At 38.2% G+C, this 19,787-nt stretch overlaps 1 protein-coding gene across 2 annotated transcripts in view; it reads left to right on the top strand.

The window, feature by feature from the left end:
- Positions 1-10,286, top strand: part of DTWD2 (DTW domain containing 2) — a 225,684-nt gene extending 215,398 nt beyond the window's left edge. For both annotated transcript variants that reach the window (XM_054054129.1, XM_054054135.1), the window contains one exon: positions 10,194-10,286. In XM_054054129.1, coding sequence (XP_053910104.1) covers positions 10,194-10,271 — 78 coding nt within the window. In that variant the 3' untranslated portion in view covers positions 10,272-10,286. The remainder of the gene's footprint in view (positions 1-10,193) is intronic.
- The last annotated feature ends 9,501 nt before the right edge of the window (positions 10,287-19,787 follow it).

Raw genomic sequence — 19,787 nt, 5'->3', positions numbered from 1 at the left:
CTCATTGAGGTGGTTGTAATACAAGGGGTAGGTTTTTCCAACCTTAGCAACACCTATACTGTACATGGACCATCATTCACATTATATATTGACTGGATTGTCACACCTAGAGCCTCATACCTGTTGTATAGATGCACCTGGGAAAGCAAAGTAGGCAAGGAAGGGGTTTGCCTGCCACCCTAAACATAGGCTTGCCTCCTTTCAATTCTTTCCTTTAAGCTGTCTTCTGCCTGGCAGAGGAGAGGATAATTTCACCCTGACTTGTTTGTTTCCATAGTAAAGACATCTAATAATTCTTTCTCACCTAATTTGTCAGTGATGGAAAATCAAACTAACACATGGCCCACTCCAGGGTGAAAGCATTATTTCTAGAATTTTGAGCATCTCATCTCTGATCCACTGATTTGTATAATCCTCTTAGGCTATGGAAATGTCTAGGCTGGCAGGGACCTCTGGAGGCCACCTGGTACGACCTCCTGTTGAAAGTAAAGCTTTAGAAGAGATGATTTGGGCCATGTTGAGACAAGTTGAATATTTCTAGTGAAGTAAATTTTATCACATCTCTGGAAAGCATTGCAGTACTTCACTGGTCTCAGGATGAACAGTATTTTTGTTATAAGTACACAGTATTTTATCTGAAGCAACTCTTGCCTGCTGCATCTTGCCTTGTCAACATGATTGCTTGTGAAGGGAGCATGCCCATCTTTCTCTGTAACTACTTTTCAGTAATGAAAGACTGTGATTAGATTCCTCTCAACCTCTGTCTAGGTTGAACAAATGCTCTTTTTTAAACCTTTCTTCATATGTCATGTTCTCTAGTCAAGGAAAACCTTGATGGCTCTCCTTTCCTGGACCCTCCAATTTTTCAGTGTCTTTCTTGAACTAGAGGATCAACACTGAACATACTACTCTCAGTGTAGCTTCAAAGATGGCGAATATATTTGGGTAGCCAAATTCTTTGATAGGTCGCTGTATTCCTGTCACTGTTGCCCAGCGTATCATTGGCTTTAGATGCTGCCAGAGCTCTCCATCAGTTCATGTTCAGCTTCCTGCCTACCAGGATATCGAGGGTATTTCTAGCAGAGTTATTCCCCAACTGGACAATTCCCACTTGTACTGTAGCTTGGTATTTCCACCCCAGCTGAAGCACTTTATATTTTACTTTGGTAAGCCTCACATAATTCTTGCTGCCCCAGCCTTCAAACCTGTCAATATTATCGTTAGTGACTCTGTTGTAGGCTAGTCCTTCTTTCCACTTCTTCTCCTCACTTGTTATTATACACAAATTTGGAAATGGTGACTTCAGATCCATTATATAAGTAACTTATAGAGATATCTAAGAGTATTGGAGCCGATATTGACTCTGATGATCTTCACTTGCCACCAGATGTCAGTTTATTCTTGAGTCATTGACCCCTGTGTTTTTAGGTTAGCGGGTCAGTCAGTTTTCCACCCATCTGGTGCTCCATTTCTCTGTTTAGTAACTTATCAGCTTATTAACAACAATATTCTGAGATGCTGTGTCAAAAAACTTTTTAAAGTCAAAGTAAGTGATGCCACGGCTCTCTCTTTAATCACTAAGCAACTTGCTTCATCATGGAAGACAATTGGGCTGATTAAAAATGATTTGACTTTAGTAAATCCATGTTGGCTTTTCCTAGTCTCCTTCTTGTGGGTGAAACAGCTTACACGAGTTTTTTCTCATGTTTCCCTTTTTTGGAGGCTGAAGTAAGACTGACGTGTCTGTAGTTTCAGGGCTCACTTTTGACCTTTTGCAGATGGGTGCAATACTTGCCCATTTGTGATCATCCAGTATTTTCCCCTATATCCATAAACTAAAGCTGACAGAAAGATGATAGACTTTGTAAAGAAGTGAGCTAACTGGCATATTGTTAGTTTGAGACATACTGTAGTACTTTTCTGTACTGGCCATTAGTTGAAATGTAGGTCCAGAGTCAGCATATTTTTTAATTACAATGTAATACCCTTTAATTCAGTAACAGGAAATATTATCCAATTTTAAATTAAAAGATGATAGGAAATGAAATTTTGTCTGAGTGACCATATTCACTATCATGTGTTTTATTCTTCTGGAACATTCAGTGGAAAAAGACATGTATACAGTTGTCTGCAGCAATGTGATTGATAAGAAACAAAGTAGACCTAGTCACCAGATATAATCACTGGTGAAACTCACCATCACATAACGTTTCCAAGAGCTAAAGATATAGCACAATATATATGTAGTCATGAAGCTGGATTGCTGTCATTTTTTTCAGGCACCTAAATCCTGCCCTGCAAGGTCCATGTCCGAGGTTTTGCAGAAAAACTTTAATCATTTTATGATCATCGTAAAGTCTAATCTGTTTCTGGGTTACTGAAATGGGTATAGTGACCCACTTAGATTTTGAAAGAAATGTGCATGTAAAATCTGCTTGATTGTCCAATCAGTATGTAATCCTGCATCATCAGGGAAAAACAATATAACCAGCTGAGAATGGAAACCTTGTTATTGTGGCCTTGCTTCATCAAAGAGTTCATATCTCTCTGTTCTACTGCTGAAGGGGAATAGGAGCAAATGTTATTCCACAAGACAGTGGTGAAAATGTCAGTTCTGCTATACTTTTCTCTCTATTCTTCAGCTGTATTTTGTAAAGCCAAGGGATAAAAATACTTTTTTTTCAAGGGAAAAATTACTTTCTTTGTCAGGATGTGGTCTTCTGTGTAGGTCCAAGGGCAGAGTCAAGCATGTTGTTATGAACGTCTACTCTTGACTACGTCCTGCCTCCATCTTGCAAATAGGAATAGAATAAATCAGAAGAGAATACAAAGATCCTTGCAAAAGACTGTGCACCATTTTCTGGAAGCCCAGTAGCAGGAGGCCAAACATATGCCACACTTGACAAAGCAGAAGTATTTAGGTCTGTGTAGTTCAATATGTGTCCTTCTGGAAAGGTGAGCAGCAGAAACCTTCTAAAAACCCTTATTCCCCCCCCCCCCCCCCTTACTTTACTGCTGCTGCACAAGAAAGCCCTTTAACCTGTAATTAATAGTGGCATGTATGTTTATTTCTTCTGAAGTTTAGAGGGTGAAGCAATGCCAAAAAAATACTTTGCAGTGTTCCTCCAGGGAGATTAAAGCTTTTAACTTGATGTATTTCTGAAAGAGCCTAGGTGAAGTGGTTGTGTGGGATGGCAAAGGATAAGGGGCAGAAGATCCTTTCTTCTATGTGTCCTATAAAAGAAGCTCTGACAGTTCAAAATCTACACCAGTGTAGATTATGTGTTTAGGAGCTGCAGACTCCTTCATATTTCCTTGTTGTTTGATCAGGAAAGGATTAAAAGTTTTTAATGATGCAGATATTTGCTCCATGTGCTTTAATCTCATCCACCAATGCCTGGCTTGTTAGCACCTTTTGATATATTTGAGCTATACTTTAGTGTAACAAAAATGAAGATTAATATTTGTTGTCACCATATTTTTTTAATTTTTTTCTGAGAATTTTATTGTAACATAAACCAAAAAGAGTTACGTGCTTAAAATGCTCTAAGATGACTTCTTAAAATGGCCATGAAGAAATGGGCTACATAGCTCAACTACAGTCTGTTGATGTTAACTCTCATACATATTTTGATAAAAGGTACTGTAGTCACCAAATAAAGTAATGCAATTATTTGACTGTTGAGATGGTGCAGCTTATTTCTTACACTTAATACAGAAAATCAAGTTAAGAAAGTCACACTATCCCCATGGAGACTGAATTATATAAGACCATCACCAGAGTGAGAGATACCATCGAAACTCTGGAGACCAAGTCTATTTGACTTTCATGACACTCTTGCTTTTTATGTATCATTTCATGATCCCTAGAAAAGTCAAATTGTCTGTGTTTTCCTGTTGACAACTCTCACTCCCATGATGAAAATAAAAACATGAAACATATATAAAGCTCTGTCCTCAGCACCCATTGTGGTCCATTCCACCTGAATTAATGGATGCAGCCACCCAAATGGAACTCTCTAGAAAACATGCAGCCATCCAGGTCCTAGTCTGCAGAGTGTGCCCAAATTTTGGGGTTATTAACTGACAGCAGTAGCTAGGTGACCTGTGGGAGATGTGTCCTAGTAAAGGAACTGTTCAGCCTGGTGATAGAGCTCTGCGAGAACCTGTCCAAGCTGATGAGTATCAGGGAGTTTTAGAAGGAGGTTAACTGGTGGAATTGTACTCTACAATCCCTGAGAGAGATACACCAGCCAACAGCAACACAGGAGACAAAGGACTGCTTGCCCTCAAGCCATCAGGCAGATAGAGGAGACCCAGGAGACGGTGGATGATAGTTACTACTCTGGGTGGCAGACAAATTTGCTCTTAGCCTGTACCACCTTCCTCGGTGCCGCAACACAACAGATATGAGCCCCTGGGACTGGATGGGCAAACAGCAGCTAACGTGGACAAAGGGCCTTCTGAGATGGGGAACTCCTCTAGGCAGCCTGCATCCTGCACTGCCACCACTATGTAAAGACAAAAAAAAGGAGGTTAGGTGTCATAGGTGACTCCCTTCTGAGGTGAAAGGAGGGTCCGATATGCCAACAAGACCTAACCCACAGGGAAGGGTAAGAGATACCACTAGAAAACTCCCTGGTATAGTAAAGCCTCAGACTATTAACCACTAGTGGATTTGCATGTTGGCAGTGAAGATATGTTAGCAAAGAGACGTCCAACAGCGATCAAAAAGAATGCCCAAGACTTGGGACAGCTGGCAAAGGATCGTGTGTGCAGGTAGTACTTTCTTCAATTCTTTCAGTAACAGGGAAGAATATCGAATAGAGCAGGCAGACCCAGCTGGTCAAAACAAAGATCTGAGGCTGGTGTCATTGACATTTTTTAACCAATGGCAAGGTCTATTCACCGTCAAGTCTACTGGCAGGCACCTCTCACAGAAGGGAAAAAGGGTTTTTGCTCAAGAGTTAGCAGGGCTGATTGATAGGGCTTTAAACTAGATTTGGAGGGGGAAAAGGGCAATAGCAGGCTAGTTAGTGACAAGCAATGGAAAGACATGCCAAAGTTTGAGGAGCTGCATCCTAGTGAGGTTCTTCAGACTGCTCCATGAGGTGATGGACAAAATGAATCCCACTTGAAGTGTTTCTATAAGAATGCAAGCAGCATGAGGAACAAACAAAATATGACATTATGGAGATAAGTGAAACCTGGCGAGATAATTCCTGTGACTGCTGTGCCATGGTGGATGGATACAGCCTCTTCAGGATGGATAGACGTGTCAGGGGTGGCATTGTGTCTCCTGAAAGGGCCAGAATGTATGGAAGTTGTAGATGGTGATGGTATAGTTGAAAGCTTCTGTGTAAGGATTAAGGGACGCACAATTAAAACACATGTCATCATGGGAGTCTGCTATAGGCCACCCAACCAGGATGAAAATACCAGTGACTCATTCTTTAAGGAACTAAGGGATGCCTCCAAGTCATCTATCCTTGTCCTTACGGGTGACTTCAATTTGCCAGATATTGACTGGGAATACCACACAGCTGGTACAGACACATCCAGAGATTCATAAACTACTTGGATAATAACTTCATGGACAGGTGCTGAGAGAAATGACCAGGAAATGTGATTCCTTGATTTATCACTTTTTAACAGAGAGGGTCTTGTGGGTGAAGTGGAGATTGGCAACTGCCTTGGTCACATTGACTATGAAGCAGTCAAATTTAAAATCTGTGGTAATAGAAGGAAGACCATCTGCAAGACTTCAGCTTTGTGTATGAAGAAAGCAGTCTTAGGGTTTCTCAGGGACCTGTTTAGTAAGGTCCCCTGGGAAAGGCTCTAGAAATTGTTGGGGTCTGTCTCTGCCGGTCACTTTTTAAGTACTGCCTCCTAAGAACATAGTACCAGGCAATTCCAAAATGCTGGAAGTCAAGCAGGTGAAGCAGAGTGCAGATCTGGCTGACCGGGGTCTTCTTCTGTAGCTAAGGCATAGAAGAATGGTGTATGGCCAGTGGAAGCAAGGACAGGTGACATGGGAGGTCCACAGAGCTGCTCTTTGCCACTGTAGGGCAGGAATTCATGCAGCTGAAGTTCAATTCGAGTTGAAGCTGGCCATCACTGAGAAAGACAATAAAAAAGTCTTTTTAAAATATGTTATACCAAAAGGCAGGCCAGAAGTAACATTGGCCCATTACTTGATCAGCACAGACACTTCACAAACAGGGATACAGACAAAGCAGTCATCTTTTACGCTTTATGACTTGGTCTTCAACACTGATGATGGGCTTGGACACTCCAGAGCACTGGCCTAGAGAACCATGACTGTGCAGATGAAAAACTCCATACCAACACTGAACTTGTGTGGGATTTGCTGCTTCAGCCCTATAAATTAATCCCAGGGTACTTAAAGAGCTGGCTGATGTCATAGCAAGAACTCTCACAGTGAGTTTTAAATGCTTTAGGGAATCTGGAGAGGTAAGAGTAGACTGGAAGCTGGTAAATATAGTCCGAGTCTTCAAGAAGGGCAGCAGGGATGACCCTGGTGACTACAAGCCTGTTATACTCACTGCATTGTGGGGTAAGGTTATGGAGAGGATTATTCTGGTAGTTATTGAAAAATACCTAAATCAACACAGTCATTGGTCCGAGTCAGCATGGATTCATGAGGTGAAGTCCTGCTTAACAAACTTAATTTCTTTATATGACAAGGTCACCTGTTTAGTTAATGAATGGTAGCTAGTTGATGTAATATTTCTGGATTTCAGTAAAACCTTTGATACTGTCTCTCACAGTGTCCTTCTGAACAAAACGTCCAGCATTCAGCAGAAAAAACATGTAATGAAATGGATGAACAATTGGCTGATGGGTCCATCTCAGAAAGTCACAGTAAATGGAGTTGAATTGAGCTTGTGACCAGTCACTGGTGGGATTCTGCAGGCATCTGTCTTAGGGATGGTACTCTTTAATTTCTTTATAATGGCCTGGATGCTGGACGTGAAGATTTACTAACTAAGTTTGTGGATGACATGAAACTGGGGGAAGTTACTGACACTCTTTAGGGCAGAGTGGTCCTGCAGAGGGATCTAGACAAATTGCAGAGCAATCACCAGCTGCATGAAGTGTAACAAGGCCAAGTGTCAGATTTTGAGTCTGGGACATGGCAGCCCAGGATGCCCATAAGGACTGTGGAGTGAGAGGCTGGAGAGCTGCCCTGTGGAAAATGATCTGGGGGTTCTGGTCTGTTGCAAGTTGAGCATGAACCAACAATGTGCCCTGGCATGGGATGCATCCAGCATGGCGTTGCCAGATGATCGAGGGAGGTGATGGTCCTCCTCTGCTCCGCATTAGTGTGTCCCCTGGATAAGAGGAGTCTGAGGGCAGACCTCATTGTGGTCTACAGCTTCCTCACAGAGGACAAAGGAGGGACAGGCAGTGACGTCTTCTCTGAGGCAACGCATGAGAGAACCAAAAAGAATGGCAGGAAGATGTGCTAGGGAGGTTTAGGTCAGACATTAGGAACAGATTTTTCACCCAGAGGGTGGTGGAGCACTGGAACAGCTTCCCAGGGAAGCAGTCACGGTGCCAAGCTTGACAATATCCAAGAAAAATTTGGACAACACCCTCAGACACATGGTGTGATTGTTGAGGTTGTACTTGCAGGGACAGGAGCTGGACTCCTTGCAGGGACAGGAGCTGGACTCCTTGCAGGTCCCATCCAACTCATGACATTCTATGATTCTATGACAATGATTAAAATTATATATTATATATTAATGACGTTACACATTCTATATGGTATTATATATTATATAGCTGTCTCTCTATATAGACATGCACAGCAAAATTCACAAGCCACGTATGTGAGCTCTTTACTCTGTTTCAGCCTGTTCAGCTTTTCCTTCCATCTTCAAGACAGTTTCTAAACGTGCGCAAAGGATCCAAGTACTGAAGTGTGCCACCCATGCTGGGCAGTGGGGGCAATCCATTTTCCATCAGGGGTGAGTGTAACATGGTTCATCTTTAGAGGGGAACAATGCAGGATAACAGTCTTAAAAAGTTGAAGAAAAATGTATGGTAATTGTTAAAGCAATTATCATATTTTTCAAATTTTCTGATGTTTTATTCTTCTGCTTCCTTCTGTCACACTGTCCTGCTTCCTTTATTGTAAGAGATAGATATAAATGACTTGTAAAGAACAATGGTAACTCACCAGGGGCAAGTCAGAATATTTTCCATAGTCTTACATGTAGGTGGAACAATGTATTCGGGGAAAGATCCTTGTAGTTGTTGATAGCTGGCCTTACAAGTATTACCATAATGGCTTCTGTGCTTTCCTCTGCTGATCTTAGATTGTTTGCATATGTGAAGAAACTGGTCGTCATCTGAAAGTTTTTATTACAACATGGTTTAGTGGATGGAAAAAAAGGCTGAACAAAGCAGATTTGCAGGGACTGGTCTAATACTAAGTTGTTTCTTACACTTTTGCAACCATCCTATGAAACTGTACTTTTTTGTATTTATTAATCTCTTTTTTTCTCCCTTTAATGATGCTGTTCAGTAGTCTGGCATACAGTTTTATAGTTTTTAAGATAGAATCCAAATTTATGTCCACACCTGCTTGAACCAAATGACAGTTTGTAGCGCCTTATTTTTTTTCCTTTACCTTCTAATCAGCTGCCATTTCCAAAATAGAATTGATGATTGAGAAAGGACATGAATAGAAAAAGTGTATATATTTAAAGGTATTACTAAGCCTGAGAATTTAATAAAAAAATACAATTTAGTATGCAGTTGTAAAATAATATTCTTCAAAAAATAAAGCTACTGTGAACTTCTTATCTGCAATACTGTGCAAACTAGTTAATTTTAAAGTCTTCTTTTGCACTTCTTTTCAAGAAACCGAAGAATCTAAAAATTTTGTCTTACTTGCAAATGTTATCTGAATAATTTCAGCTTGTAAAATGCACAACAGTTTTCTCAAGATCTTAACCACATTACACTTGTCAAACAATTTCTTGTGTAAAAAAGAAGACTGCTTATAGGAGAGGAGAAAATATACAAGATATTGCTGAAAGGAGAGAAAATTCCCTGATGAACCTGTGAACCAAAGGGGAAATAAAAGGCCACACTTAGCAAATGCTGACAGTAATCAGACTCCTTAGAAAATGAAACAGAGGTGTGCGTTATGGTACTTCCCACGTAAGTCTCCATCACAGAATTTTTTGTTCTACATTGGCCTTTGGAATATATGGCAAAACCCTACTAACCTTTTTAGACTTTGCAGAGACAGGAGAGTTATGAGAGTGATGAGTAGTGAGAAAGTGGAGAGGGAAATTTTTTTTGTATTTGTTACAACATGCCTGTTCTCTGTAGGAGCTGTCAGAGATGAAGTAACAGCTGTATGTTTTAATTGAGATTAAGAGTGCCTAGAGGCTCACAGGTGATCTGATGCAGCTTCAGGTATGTAAACAACAAGGTATTTTCAGGATATGTTTAGTTTCTCAGGGAACTGTTCATGTAAAGAGAAAGATTCCTTTCTTCGTTGACTTAGATTAGAGCATAGAGTTTATTTCCAGGACAAGCTCTGTATGGGATTTAAGTGCTTTTCTCACTAGTGAGAGTCATGTAGCATGGGAAGTAATTACTTTCTTCTGTGTTCAGGACAGTTACGCTGAGAAAAAGTAACTTAATGCATTGCTTTTAAATCTCTAGCCCTTGATCATTTTTCTTGCAATTGAGTTGGCCTTTTGTGCTTTTTTATAAGAAAAGATAGCACAAAACTGACACAGAGACACCTCCAAGCCAGGCATTAGTTAAAGGTTCTTCCAGACAATCTATATGGAGTGTTTGGAATGGATGATTACAGTATATTTTTGTGAAACTGCAGTGGCAGGTCAGAACTGTGCTGCCACTGTCATAAGTGTGTTCCAGAGGTGTGCAAAAAAAGCATGAGTGAGATCTCAATTGCAGCAGAGATGCGTTTGCAACTTTTTTATCAGTATAGAATTTCTATCCTTTGTATTTACATTTGTATTTGTTGATGATTTTCTGGTCTTCCATGCTGTCTGCATAAAGTAATCAGAGGCCCTCTATTGTTTTGGCTTTGGTCAGCATAAACCATAGACATGCAAACTATATCACATATTTCCAGATTCAACAATAAGTAGAAGTCTTCTTTCTTTTCTTTGCTGTAGGCTGACTGCATCCACCTGATATTTGTTGTGTCTACATTCCCTTCTGTTCCTCACTATGAGAGAGAAAGATTTATTTGAGGACATAATCTATAAAGGTAAGCAGAGATATTTTAATATTAATTTTATGTTCAAGCTTCTGATTTGGGAGCAAGTAGTGACGATGGGACACATAATGGGACAAACATAAAACATTCTGAATGCAATAGATAAAAAGAACAGTCCTATATTATGTGACATTATTGGTGACAGCTTTCCAGTACATAAGTAATTGAGCAGAAGTTTCTGGCCTAAATTTACAAGCACATTGTGAGATATGCTGAGGATATTTCTTCTGCACAAACCAACGGTGGTTAAAGACAGAAAATGTTTCAAGAGATGGAGTATTTTTGAATGTGGCTTTTGAAAATCAACTGATGTAATAACATGAATTTAATGATAGTGACAGTGATAATGTGTATTTCCTCTGCTGGAAAATGATTAAAAGTCAATTAGATTTGATCTCATTGACCTTGTATTCACAGTCGATTTTGTTGTAGTCCAGAGAATAAATGCAAATACGTGGCAATTTTTTTTTTTTTTATTAAAGTAATCCCATTATTTTCTTAATACTGAAATATTATTTCACCAGTTAAAACACCCCAAGGAAATTTTACCATAAATTACGGCTCTGGATTTTCTTACTGTTTGAGGTTCTGAAGTTGCTTAACAATAATAATTTGGGAAAAAATGAGTAAAGACAATAGGAAGCTAGTAGAAATAATAATTTCTAAAATCACTGTTCTTCTGGAACAGGTATGATTTTAGTTTGATGGCGAATTTCATGGTTGCACATCATTAAGACTCAAACTGCTGGCTATCCCTACAAAAGTACTGCCAAGTCATTACATCACCTGTGCTTGGCTTCAGGCTTCTGCTCACACAAAGAAACCCATGCATTGGGAAATTTAAAGTATCAGAAAGTTTGACTTCCCTGCAAAAAGAGAAGAACATCAATAATGCTCTTGCTTGTTCATTAACAACCCCCCCTGAACTACTGCAAGCCCCTTCTGTTGTACTATGTCCGACTGGGAAATGAACAACAAATTATTTCTCTTTTTTTTTTTCTTCTTTTACTATGGCAGTTAACAGTTGCTCAGCTTTCAGAGAGAAACTTCATCTTCTTTTCTTTTATTAGTACTTTGTGTTCTGTGAATACCTGCCCATTAGAGAAGTGGCCTTTTCTCTGACTGGCTCTTGAAATTTGAAACAGCTCTTATTTAAGAGGTAGAAAAATGAGCATCTTGATGTTTATGCAGTGTTTCCATTCCAGAGGCTGAAAGGAAATGTTTTTTAATGTACAGTATAAAATGTTTTATATCAAGTTGAGTCTTATACAGATACTTTTCATTAAATCTGCAAGACTTCTTACTCCATTACGTTCCGTTATCAAAATTACCAGTCTGTGGCTTGAAGTCTTAAAGTTATACTGCTTATAATTGGGCAGTTTCTTTCAATATCCAGTACAATTTAAGATGAAACATAGCTATTTCCTCTGTCAGGTGTAAATCTTGTACTGGAAACATTCCCAAAATAGCATAATTCCTGTCCATCCAAAAACCATTGACTTTAATGATGTGATCATCTAAGAAATAAAACCAAAATGAAATAGCAGTAGCAAACCACTGAAAAGGGTGATATTTAAAGGATTAAAGAGAGACAAGTAAATCTGTTCACTCTACTCATATGAGTAAATGAATAACAACTATATCTTGAACTTAGTTTTTCAATTAGACAATGGTACACTTGTGGTCTAGCCTGTATCAGATCTTACTTCCATTTTCAAGTATACAGTCAAGGAACAAAGACAACCTGTAGAGGATTTAAGGATTCACAGTCTCACGTTCTGATTTGGGTTTCCAAAATATTGACGTGTTTATCTTTTTTTTCCCATTGAGAACAAGGATTAGGTTTTTTTCTAACAAAATCCCAAACTGGCTTGCTCTTCAGCAACACCATAGTCCATATGGTATTTCAAAATGGATTTTAAAATTTGCAGGAGCTGACTTATCCAAGTGGATAGCAACCATCTGGACTTCTCAATAAATCAATATGCAGCAAACAACAAAGACAGAATTCTGAAAGCAAAAGGCGGTGTTTGTAGTCACTAAGATTCTTAGCCACATTTTAGGCAAAAAGGCAGTGAGTTAGAATAATGTCTTTTATAGTTACAATAAGCCCAGAAATTAAATACACCCTATTTGTTCGAGGTTTGATATATCCATGAAGCTCCTTCCAATGAAAAAATTGGCCATCCGAGTCAGTACATATCTCTTGGTATTGTAAATGATCTGGCTATGTTGTTGGCCTATTGATTCTTGCACTAAAATGTGTAAGTTTCTCTCTTACCTACACATTAAGGTCTCAAATCTGATGTCTCTGAGGATAATAGACATGTCATGTGCTCTACAGATCCTCAAAATTACTCTTAAGAAGATCTGCTCGTTCAGTGCTGTCATGGTTAGAAAAAATATTGGCCCAAAAGACGGCATGACTAAGACATGAAGTATAAGTCTGCACTGCACAGTGCAGGAACTGGAGCTATTAGTTCATCCAGTGGGTTGCAACAGTTCTAACTGAATGCATTGAAGGTTGATAGTACTATTTATGTTCCCAAAAACCTGCTTGATTATATAGGAAAAATGTTGCATGTCATCTAAGTAATCCTACACCTTCTTAAAGTTTTTTCTTTTGAAAAGGAAGTGTAAACGCCTTTCTCTGTATGGCTGAATGAAAACCAAGAGTATAAAAGTATCTTCAGTCTCAGAATCCTGTGAACATCTATGAGCAATAAGTAGATCATTGGGTTCTTCTGGGTTGTTTCATGAGATGCTGCATCTGGTTCAGTTCTACATAGAAGAGTACTTCAGGTTTTCATTGGTAGCTTTCACTTAGCCAACATGCAATGTATTAGTCAAAGTCAATTAGTACAGCACTTTTATGTGTTGTTTGGCTTCCCAGTGTGTCTTGGGAATGATGGATTCTCCAAATGATTTTATTCCTCCTCTTGGAACAAAATGTTCCTCTAGATCATCTGTAGAATGTTACAATCTCTCACTCATTAAGTGTTAAGGAAATGTTTAACTTTTTGGTGATGAAAGCTCTCCACTGTTCTAAGTAAATTGTCCACATTAATGACTTAAATAATATTGATATATTTTCTCAACTTTCTCATTTTTCCTTTTTTGTTTACATAACCCTTCCCTGGAAACAGAAAACTTTTCCCCAATGTTAATTAAAGATGAAACATAGTTAAGACTCTACTGTGGAGACCCTAGGTACATGTCCAATGCTTGATAACAAACACTTAAGTCAATTTCTAATGGTATGTATGAAGTTAATGCATGACTGGAGGGGGACAACTTAATCAACATATGAGTCTACTTAGACAATCTCTGAAAAGAAATGGGCTGTGGTAGCAACAAAGTGTAGGACTGAAAATGAAACTTATATCTGGATACAGATTAGGAAAAGATTTTACCTTTCAGGTTGTTGATGTTGCATGGATATAGACCTGGCATATTTCACTTTCAGGAATGAAGTAATTTCTACCTTTTATGAATGAATTTGGTTCTAAATTAAATAAAAAAATAAACAGTAAAAAACAATTAATGATTGCTTTCCCTGGTTATAATGTTTTTCAAATAATATTCAGGACCTCATTCCAACCCCATTGTCACAGAATTTTGGGACTGCAACATGAAATTATGAATACATATGTTATTTTAAGGGATTACACAGAAATCTACTTTGTTTTGGGGCTGATTTTGAACAAGTTCTCAATTTTTGTGAGTTTTGTTTAAAACATTACTGTAGGGTCAGTGAAAGTATCTTCATGTGTTAGCTTCTGCGAATAAGCTACCATATCCACTACCTTCTGAAGTAGGTGTGTTTCAAAGGAAGATTTTTTTTAGAGATTGAAGAAGATTAATTCATGGATTCTGTTGGATTCTTGGAACACCTTCCCTATGAAGAGAGGCTGAGATAGTTGCAGTCGTTCAGCTTGGAGAAGACTTCAAGCAGACCTTATTGCAGCTTTTCAATACTGTTGCCTGTACCAATAGGATAAGGGATAATATTTTTAAGCTAAAAGAAGTTTATAGTAGATATTATTAATAAACTGGTGGTGAAACACTGGAACGGGTTGCTCAGAGACATGATAGATTCCCTATCCCTGGAAATGTTCAAGGTCAGATGGGATAGGGCTCTGAACAACCTGATTGAGTTGAAGATATCTCTGGTCCCTGCAGAGGGATTGAACTGGATGATCTTCCTGGTCCATTCCAACCCAAACCATTCCTTGAATCTATGAATATTGTAAACAAAGGAAAGAAATACGCTCCAGTCTTAGCTTTGATAAAGTCAAAGGGATAGAGACAGAGGTAGTTAGCAGAGAACTCAAGATCCACGAGGGCATAATTAATAAAAGGTTTGATAACACGTTAAGTCTGTCAGCTGTGGCTACGTGACTCCATGTGACAGAGTTTGGAGAGTGTGCGCCTGAGATACATATCTGCAACTGCAATAACTAAATAGACAACTAGTAAATTGGAATATGGCATCTCTATTCAGTACTTATTTCCCAGTTATAAAAGTCAAAGTATGTCTACAAGCATTAGGACAATTTCATAAATTCTCTGGGTCTGAACTTGAATTCAAGGGGAGTAGAAATCAGGTAAATAAGATGAATCGTATGCACAAAGGACCTTGCAGGTTAAAAGCAAATTTGTAACATATTTTATGACTTTATGGGAAATTAGTTTAATGGTTCAGAAGAAATATATGAGATAAGATTATGTTTTTTATTTGTGAATAACCTTGTCTCTGTGTTCTGAACCTGTTCCTCCCCTTTGGTTCAGGACAGCTTCAGGAACGTCATACTGTGTAGTTAATGATCAGCGAATGGGGACATGAATGCAAGAGCAAGCAATGTCAGGAGGAGAAAGTCAGGGTAATGGTCAAGTAATATTTCTAAAGTGGCAAAATACAGCTTATCTTCCTTCTTCTAATACATTTTAAACAACATTTGAGATCTCATCATGACCCATTTCTAGTTTTGCCACTAAATGGTGGGGCTGTACCTAGAAATAAAACTCCAAATGATCATTGCTTCAGACTACTGGCATGTACTGCTTAAAACTAACCTAAATTTATGTATTGCATTTCTAGGAATCATTTCAACTTTGCACAGAAGATTTTACGACAGTATCTTCAAAGTCTGGGGGATAATTTCAGATTAGCTCCTCATCAGTTTTTCAGGTGAGTTGGTGCTTTCTCAATTTTTTATATCTTCTGTCTCAAGTACATTTTAGTCCAAATATGTATCTAATCTAGCTCCATTTCAGAAAGGAAAAGAAGAGGAAAGTTGTTGACATTCCACATGGCTGCAGGAGGAGTTGTGGTGAAGGTCATCTGATAAACTCTGAGTTTACTGCTGGTAATAAAGACCCTTATTTACAGATTGTTTCAAAACCAAACCACATCAGAGATCAGAAACACTAATGAAAGCATTCAGGTACTTTTACTATTTTTTTAAACAAATATTTCTTGGCAGATCAAATTTTCCTCAGGGCGTTGAGGAAATCAGTAGGAAATTCTCTTTGGTGGTCTGATGCTCTGCAACTCAATGGGAAGAGCAAGTTTTCAATAACTCCCTGGACTGAATGTTTACTCATTTGCCTTGCATCTGCAAGTAACTTAAGCAAATTGATAAAGGTCCTTTTTTCCTTCCCTTGGATGAGCTGGATTGCATTAAAATCTCATTACAAATTGGATCATCATTGTCTCTTTCTAATTCTTTCCAGATTTTCAGAAGTCGTTTCAATCAGCTAGAGTTTTGCATTAGTTTGTGTGACAGGGTGTGCTGGAACAAAATGAGGGGATCCTGGTCTGAAAGGCGACTCTGTTAAAATTAGCATAGTGAGTTCTGTGTTTTGTTTCATGGAACTTCCATGGTAATGTGCTCAATTTACAGCTGAAAGTATGCAACTTCTTTCTGCCTGTCCTCAAACAGGAAGCTCAGTTTTGGGTTGGAGCTGGTAAACCAGTTTTAATGTAACAAATCAAAGAACAAAACCTCATTTTCTCATGGTACAGTTGTCTTGAAAGGATTTGCTAGAATGAAAAGCAAAGTGAATTAATTTGTGTTAGCAGAACAAGTGCATGTATATATCAGTATTGGCAGATACAAGAAACTTTTCCAGAAGACACAGAAGGTGTATTTTCATTTAAGACTTCTATGATAGTTAGGTCAATCCCATCCCTTGCATTACGTATCACATCAGCAGGGCTCAATAGATCATTGTAATCAGATATGACTTTAACTCTTTGCAGGGTGCAGAGGAGGCAGTCTAGTGCTTGGTATCTGCTGCTGTTTCCACTGTTGGTTAGAAGCCAGTCAGACCTAGAACTATGAAAGAGCTAGTGAAAGTGAATAAAAAATGTGAAATATCGTGATAAATTTTCATTGTTCTTTTTCTGACTGATTTCACCAGAGAAGTGCCTAACTTGATCTACCTTGGTGAGGTGCCAGCCCCCTTATACAAAAGAGTCAGTGCTCCAAGTTTCTCAGCAAATTTTACATGATCTAGGCCTGGCTATTTTGCATATTTATAGTTACTAAGAAGTCAGGCAAATGTAAAGGCATAAAGCACTCAGGCAAAAGCCAGGAAAAGTATCTGTGGTCTTACGTTCTAGTTACCATTGCTGTTTAGCTCTCTTTCTGTCTTTTCCTGTTAAATGTCTCATCTGGCAAGAGCTGACAGCAATAAGTGGCTACAAAGTATGTGCAAATATTAAAGAGAGGTGAAATAAGTTATGTTGCTTTATTCCTAACATATAAATCTTTCCTATGTGCTTATATTGAGTGGTACGGTGCTCCTGGCTTGCTGAGTCAAAACACTTAGTATGTCATGGAAGTTTTTGTAGAAGTCCACAGCAGATGTTATTAATGGATTTCCATCAGGCAAAGGACATGCAGTAAACAAAGAAACAGATGATTTTGGCTACAGAATACAATGATACACAATAAGATTCTAGTGAATTTATATTATGAGGATTGTATTACATTTGAAAGATTTCAATTTAGATATATGCATGAGGATAGCATTGTACAGGGTAGGTGAGAAAGCCTCAAAGAAGTGAGTTGGCACCTCAGGAAAGAGCTGAGATTGCTCTTGAGGCAAGACTGCTTGTATTGATTAGATATCTCTATTGACTATAAAGAGAGCTGAAGAAGAGCATGTAGGCACTTAAGTGCAAGTGTCTTAGTTTGGAGAGGTCTCATGTTGGCATTCATGGAGTACAGTGTCTCACATAATTCAGGGAAAAAATTTTAAAGGTAAAAGTGAACAGGCACAGCCTAAACAATAGGTTTTGCAAGTAGGCTGAGTGTGAATTGAGTTATGTGTGAGTACATTATGTGGTTCTGCTATGTATAGAGGAGATTTGTGGTTTGCAAAGGAGCTCCAGGAACGTGTATCATTTTTCTATATGTTGATATGCACATTTCTACTTGTGTCAGGAGGCTCAAAACACGGTAATCAATGGACAGCTTAATGTTGTCTCAGCTTTAGTACAAGTATCCAATGCTCATCTAAAAAAGTATGAATCATAAGCAGTTCTGTAAGAAGAAGACGTAGGAAGGGACTGCCAAATGCAAACATTATCTTCTATGCTGGGGATTGTGGGTTTGGACTACATTTTTAAGCAATACCATTTAATCAGACATCCACAGCAATAATGAGAGGCAAAAGCAAACACTAAGAAACACTGTAAGTGAAAACTTACTTACAGTGTAGAGAAAAGAGATCACTGATTTTTTCCAGGAGATAAAGGTACGATTTTAATCAAAATATATTTGTGGAAATTGTCTGATGGCATGCAGTAAATTTTGCTTTACAAAAATTTATACTGTGATCCATAAAAGGATTAATCTATACTAATTTATAAACTATTTAAGTGGAATGATATTATTAGAAAGAAAAAAGGATCCTGGATGCTTTTTTTTATGAGAGCTTTTCTCTGGAACATTGAAGGGTGTGGATCATGTGCGGCATATCACACAGTAGTCTTTTAAACTGTTACTATTTTTCTTCAGTTTCTCCTTCCTTACCTAACAATCTCTTTAAATTATTAGGAATTAGTAAACAAGTTTCTTTAGATCATCCACTGGGAGTACACTTAAAAGAGTATAGGCACATACTAGTAAGTAACTTTGAGAAATGTTGTTTACCATCCTGACATACAGATAAGAATCTAGTGTGTATTTCAAATGCATTGTAGAGAACTGTGGACAAATCAGCCAGGTGAAATAGGCAAATATATGCTCTGGAACAGTGTGCTACAGGCTTGAAAGATGAACACGCAGTCATCACTGATTCTCTCTCTTTTTCTACAATTAAATGAAAAGAAGTTGAGCACAAGTAGGACTAAAATATCTGGGTTATAGATAAACTTGACTTTTTGAAAAGAATATGCTTACTAAACAAACTAGAGGCTCAGAAGTGCTGTTACATTTTAAGAATTACCAAGGATCTGGAAGGACGTGAGAAAAAAGACACTCAAACCAGGGAATTGAAAAAGGAAACTAAAGAGTGGTTGAAAAAAAATCTGAAACTGAATTTTGCCTTCTTACACAACCAAAACCATTGGCAAATTAAATATCTATAAATGACATCAGAATAAATACTTGTTTAATTTTGTATCGCTATATGAGACTACCATATGGAAAGCTTCAGTAACAGCTATTATCCAGTCATCATTGCATGTGAAAATATTCGCTGAAGATTTACAAATTGTCTTGTGATTGTGACATCAGTATTTGGGATTAGTGTTTATTAATATAAAAGCTTTTATTTGTCATTAAAATAGCCGTTTCATATAGATCTACTATCCTAATTATAGTTGCAGCAATGCGACTGACAAGAGAATTAATATTTACCTTGGGCAGAGGGTATGTGAAGTGAGCTGGAAAAAGTAGAGACAGGTGCTATTCAAAAATTAGTCTTCTTATGCCATTTTTCCTCTATAATTTGGTGTAGATATTAGATACAATACTTAGGTTTCCAAGAATTTGCTGTAGGGGTTTTTTTTAGATCTTGACTTAAAATTTCATTTAAAGAGAAAAAAAAGACTGTCAAAATGATTGAGGTGGATCAGGACATTTCGTTTTTTTGTTTCAAAGACCTTCTATTTCAGTTCCCTCCCCCATCCTCTCTATCTCCCTATCTTTTTAATGTAGGTACTTGGAAAAATTATGTATGTTAACTCCTTTGTCCAGACTAATCTTTAAAATGTTCTGAGAGGTGCCCGTTTAACCTAATCTTAAGTATCTTCAGTGATGGGGTTTCATACCCTGAATGTCTATGCTATTCCAGAGGTCCACCACGAATGGGAAAGATTTCTTCATATCTAGCCTAAGCATTCTAAACTTGTTACTTAGGCTGTCCACAGTGGAGTTAAACCCCAAGGATTGATAGCTACTTGGGTTGTAAGTTGTAAGGATTGTTGTGTCTTTCTTCTGTCTTTCTCTCTTTTTTGATAAATTTAACCTAAAAA

This window comes from Cuculus canorus, chromosome Z (genome assembly GCF_017976375.1).
Source record: "Cuculus canorus isolate bCucCan1 chromosome Z, bCucCan1.pri, whole genome shotgun sequence".
In the NCBI taxonomy this organism is placed as follows: Eukaryota; Metazoa; Chordata; class Aves; order Cuculiformes; family Cuculidae; genus Cuculus; species Cuculus canorus.
Note: the sequence above shows the minus strand (reverse complement) of the source record. Positions and strands in the feature narration are given on the sequence as shown.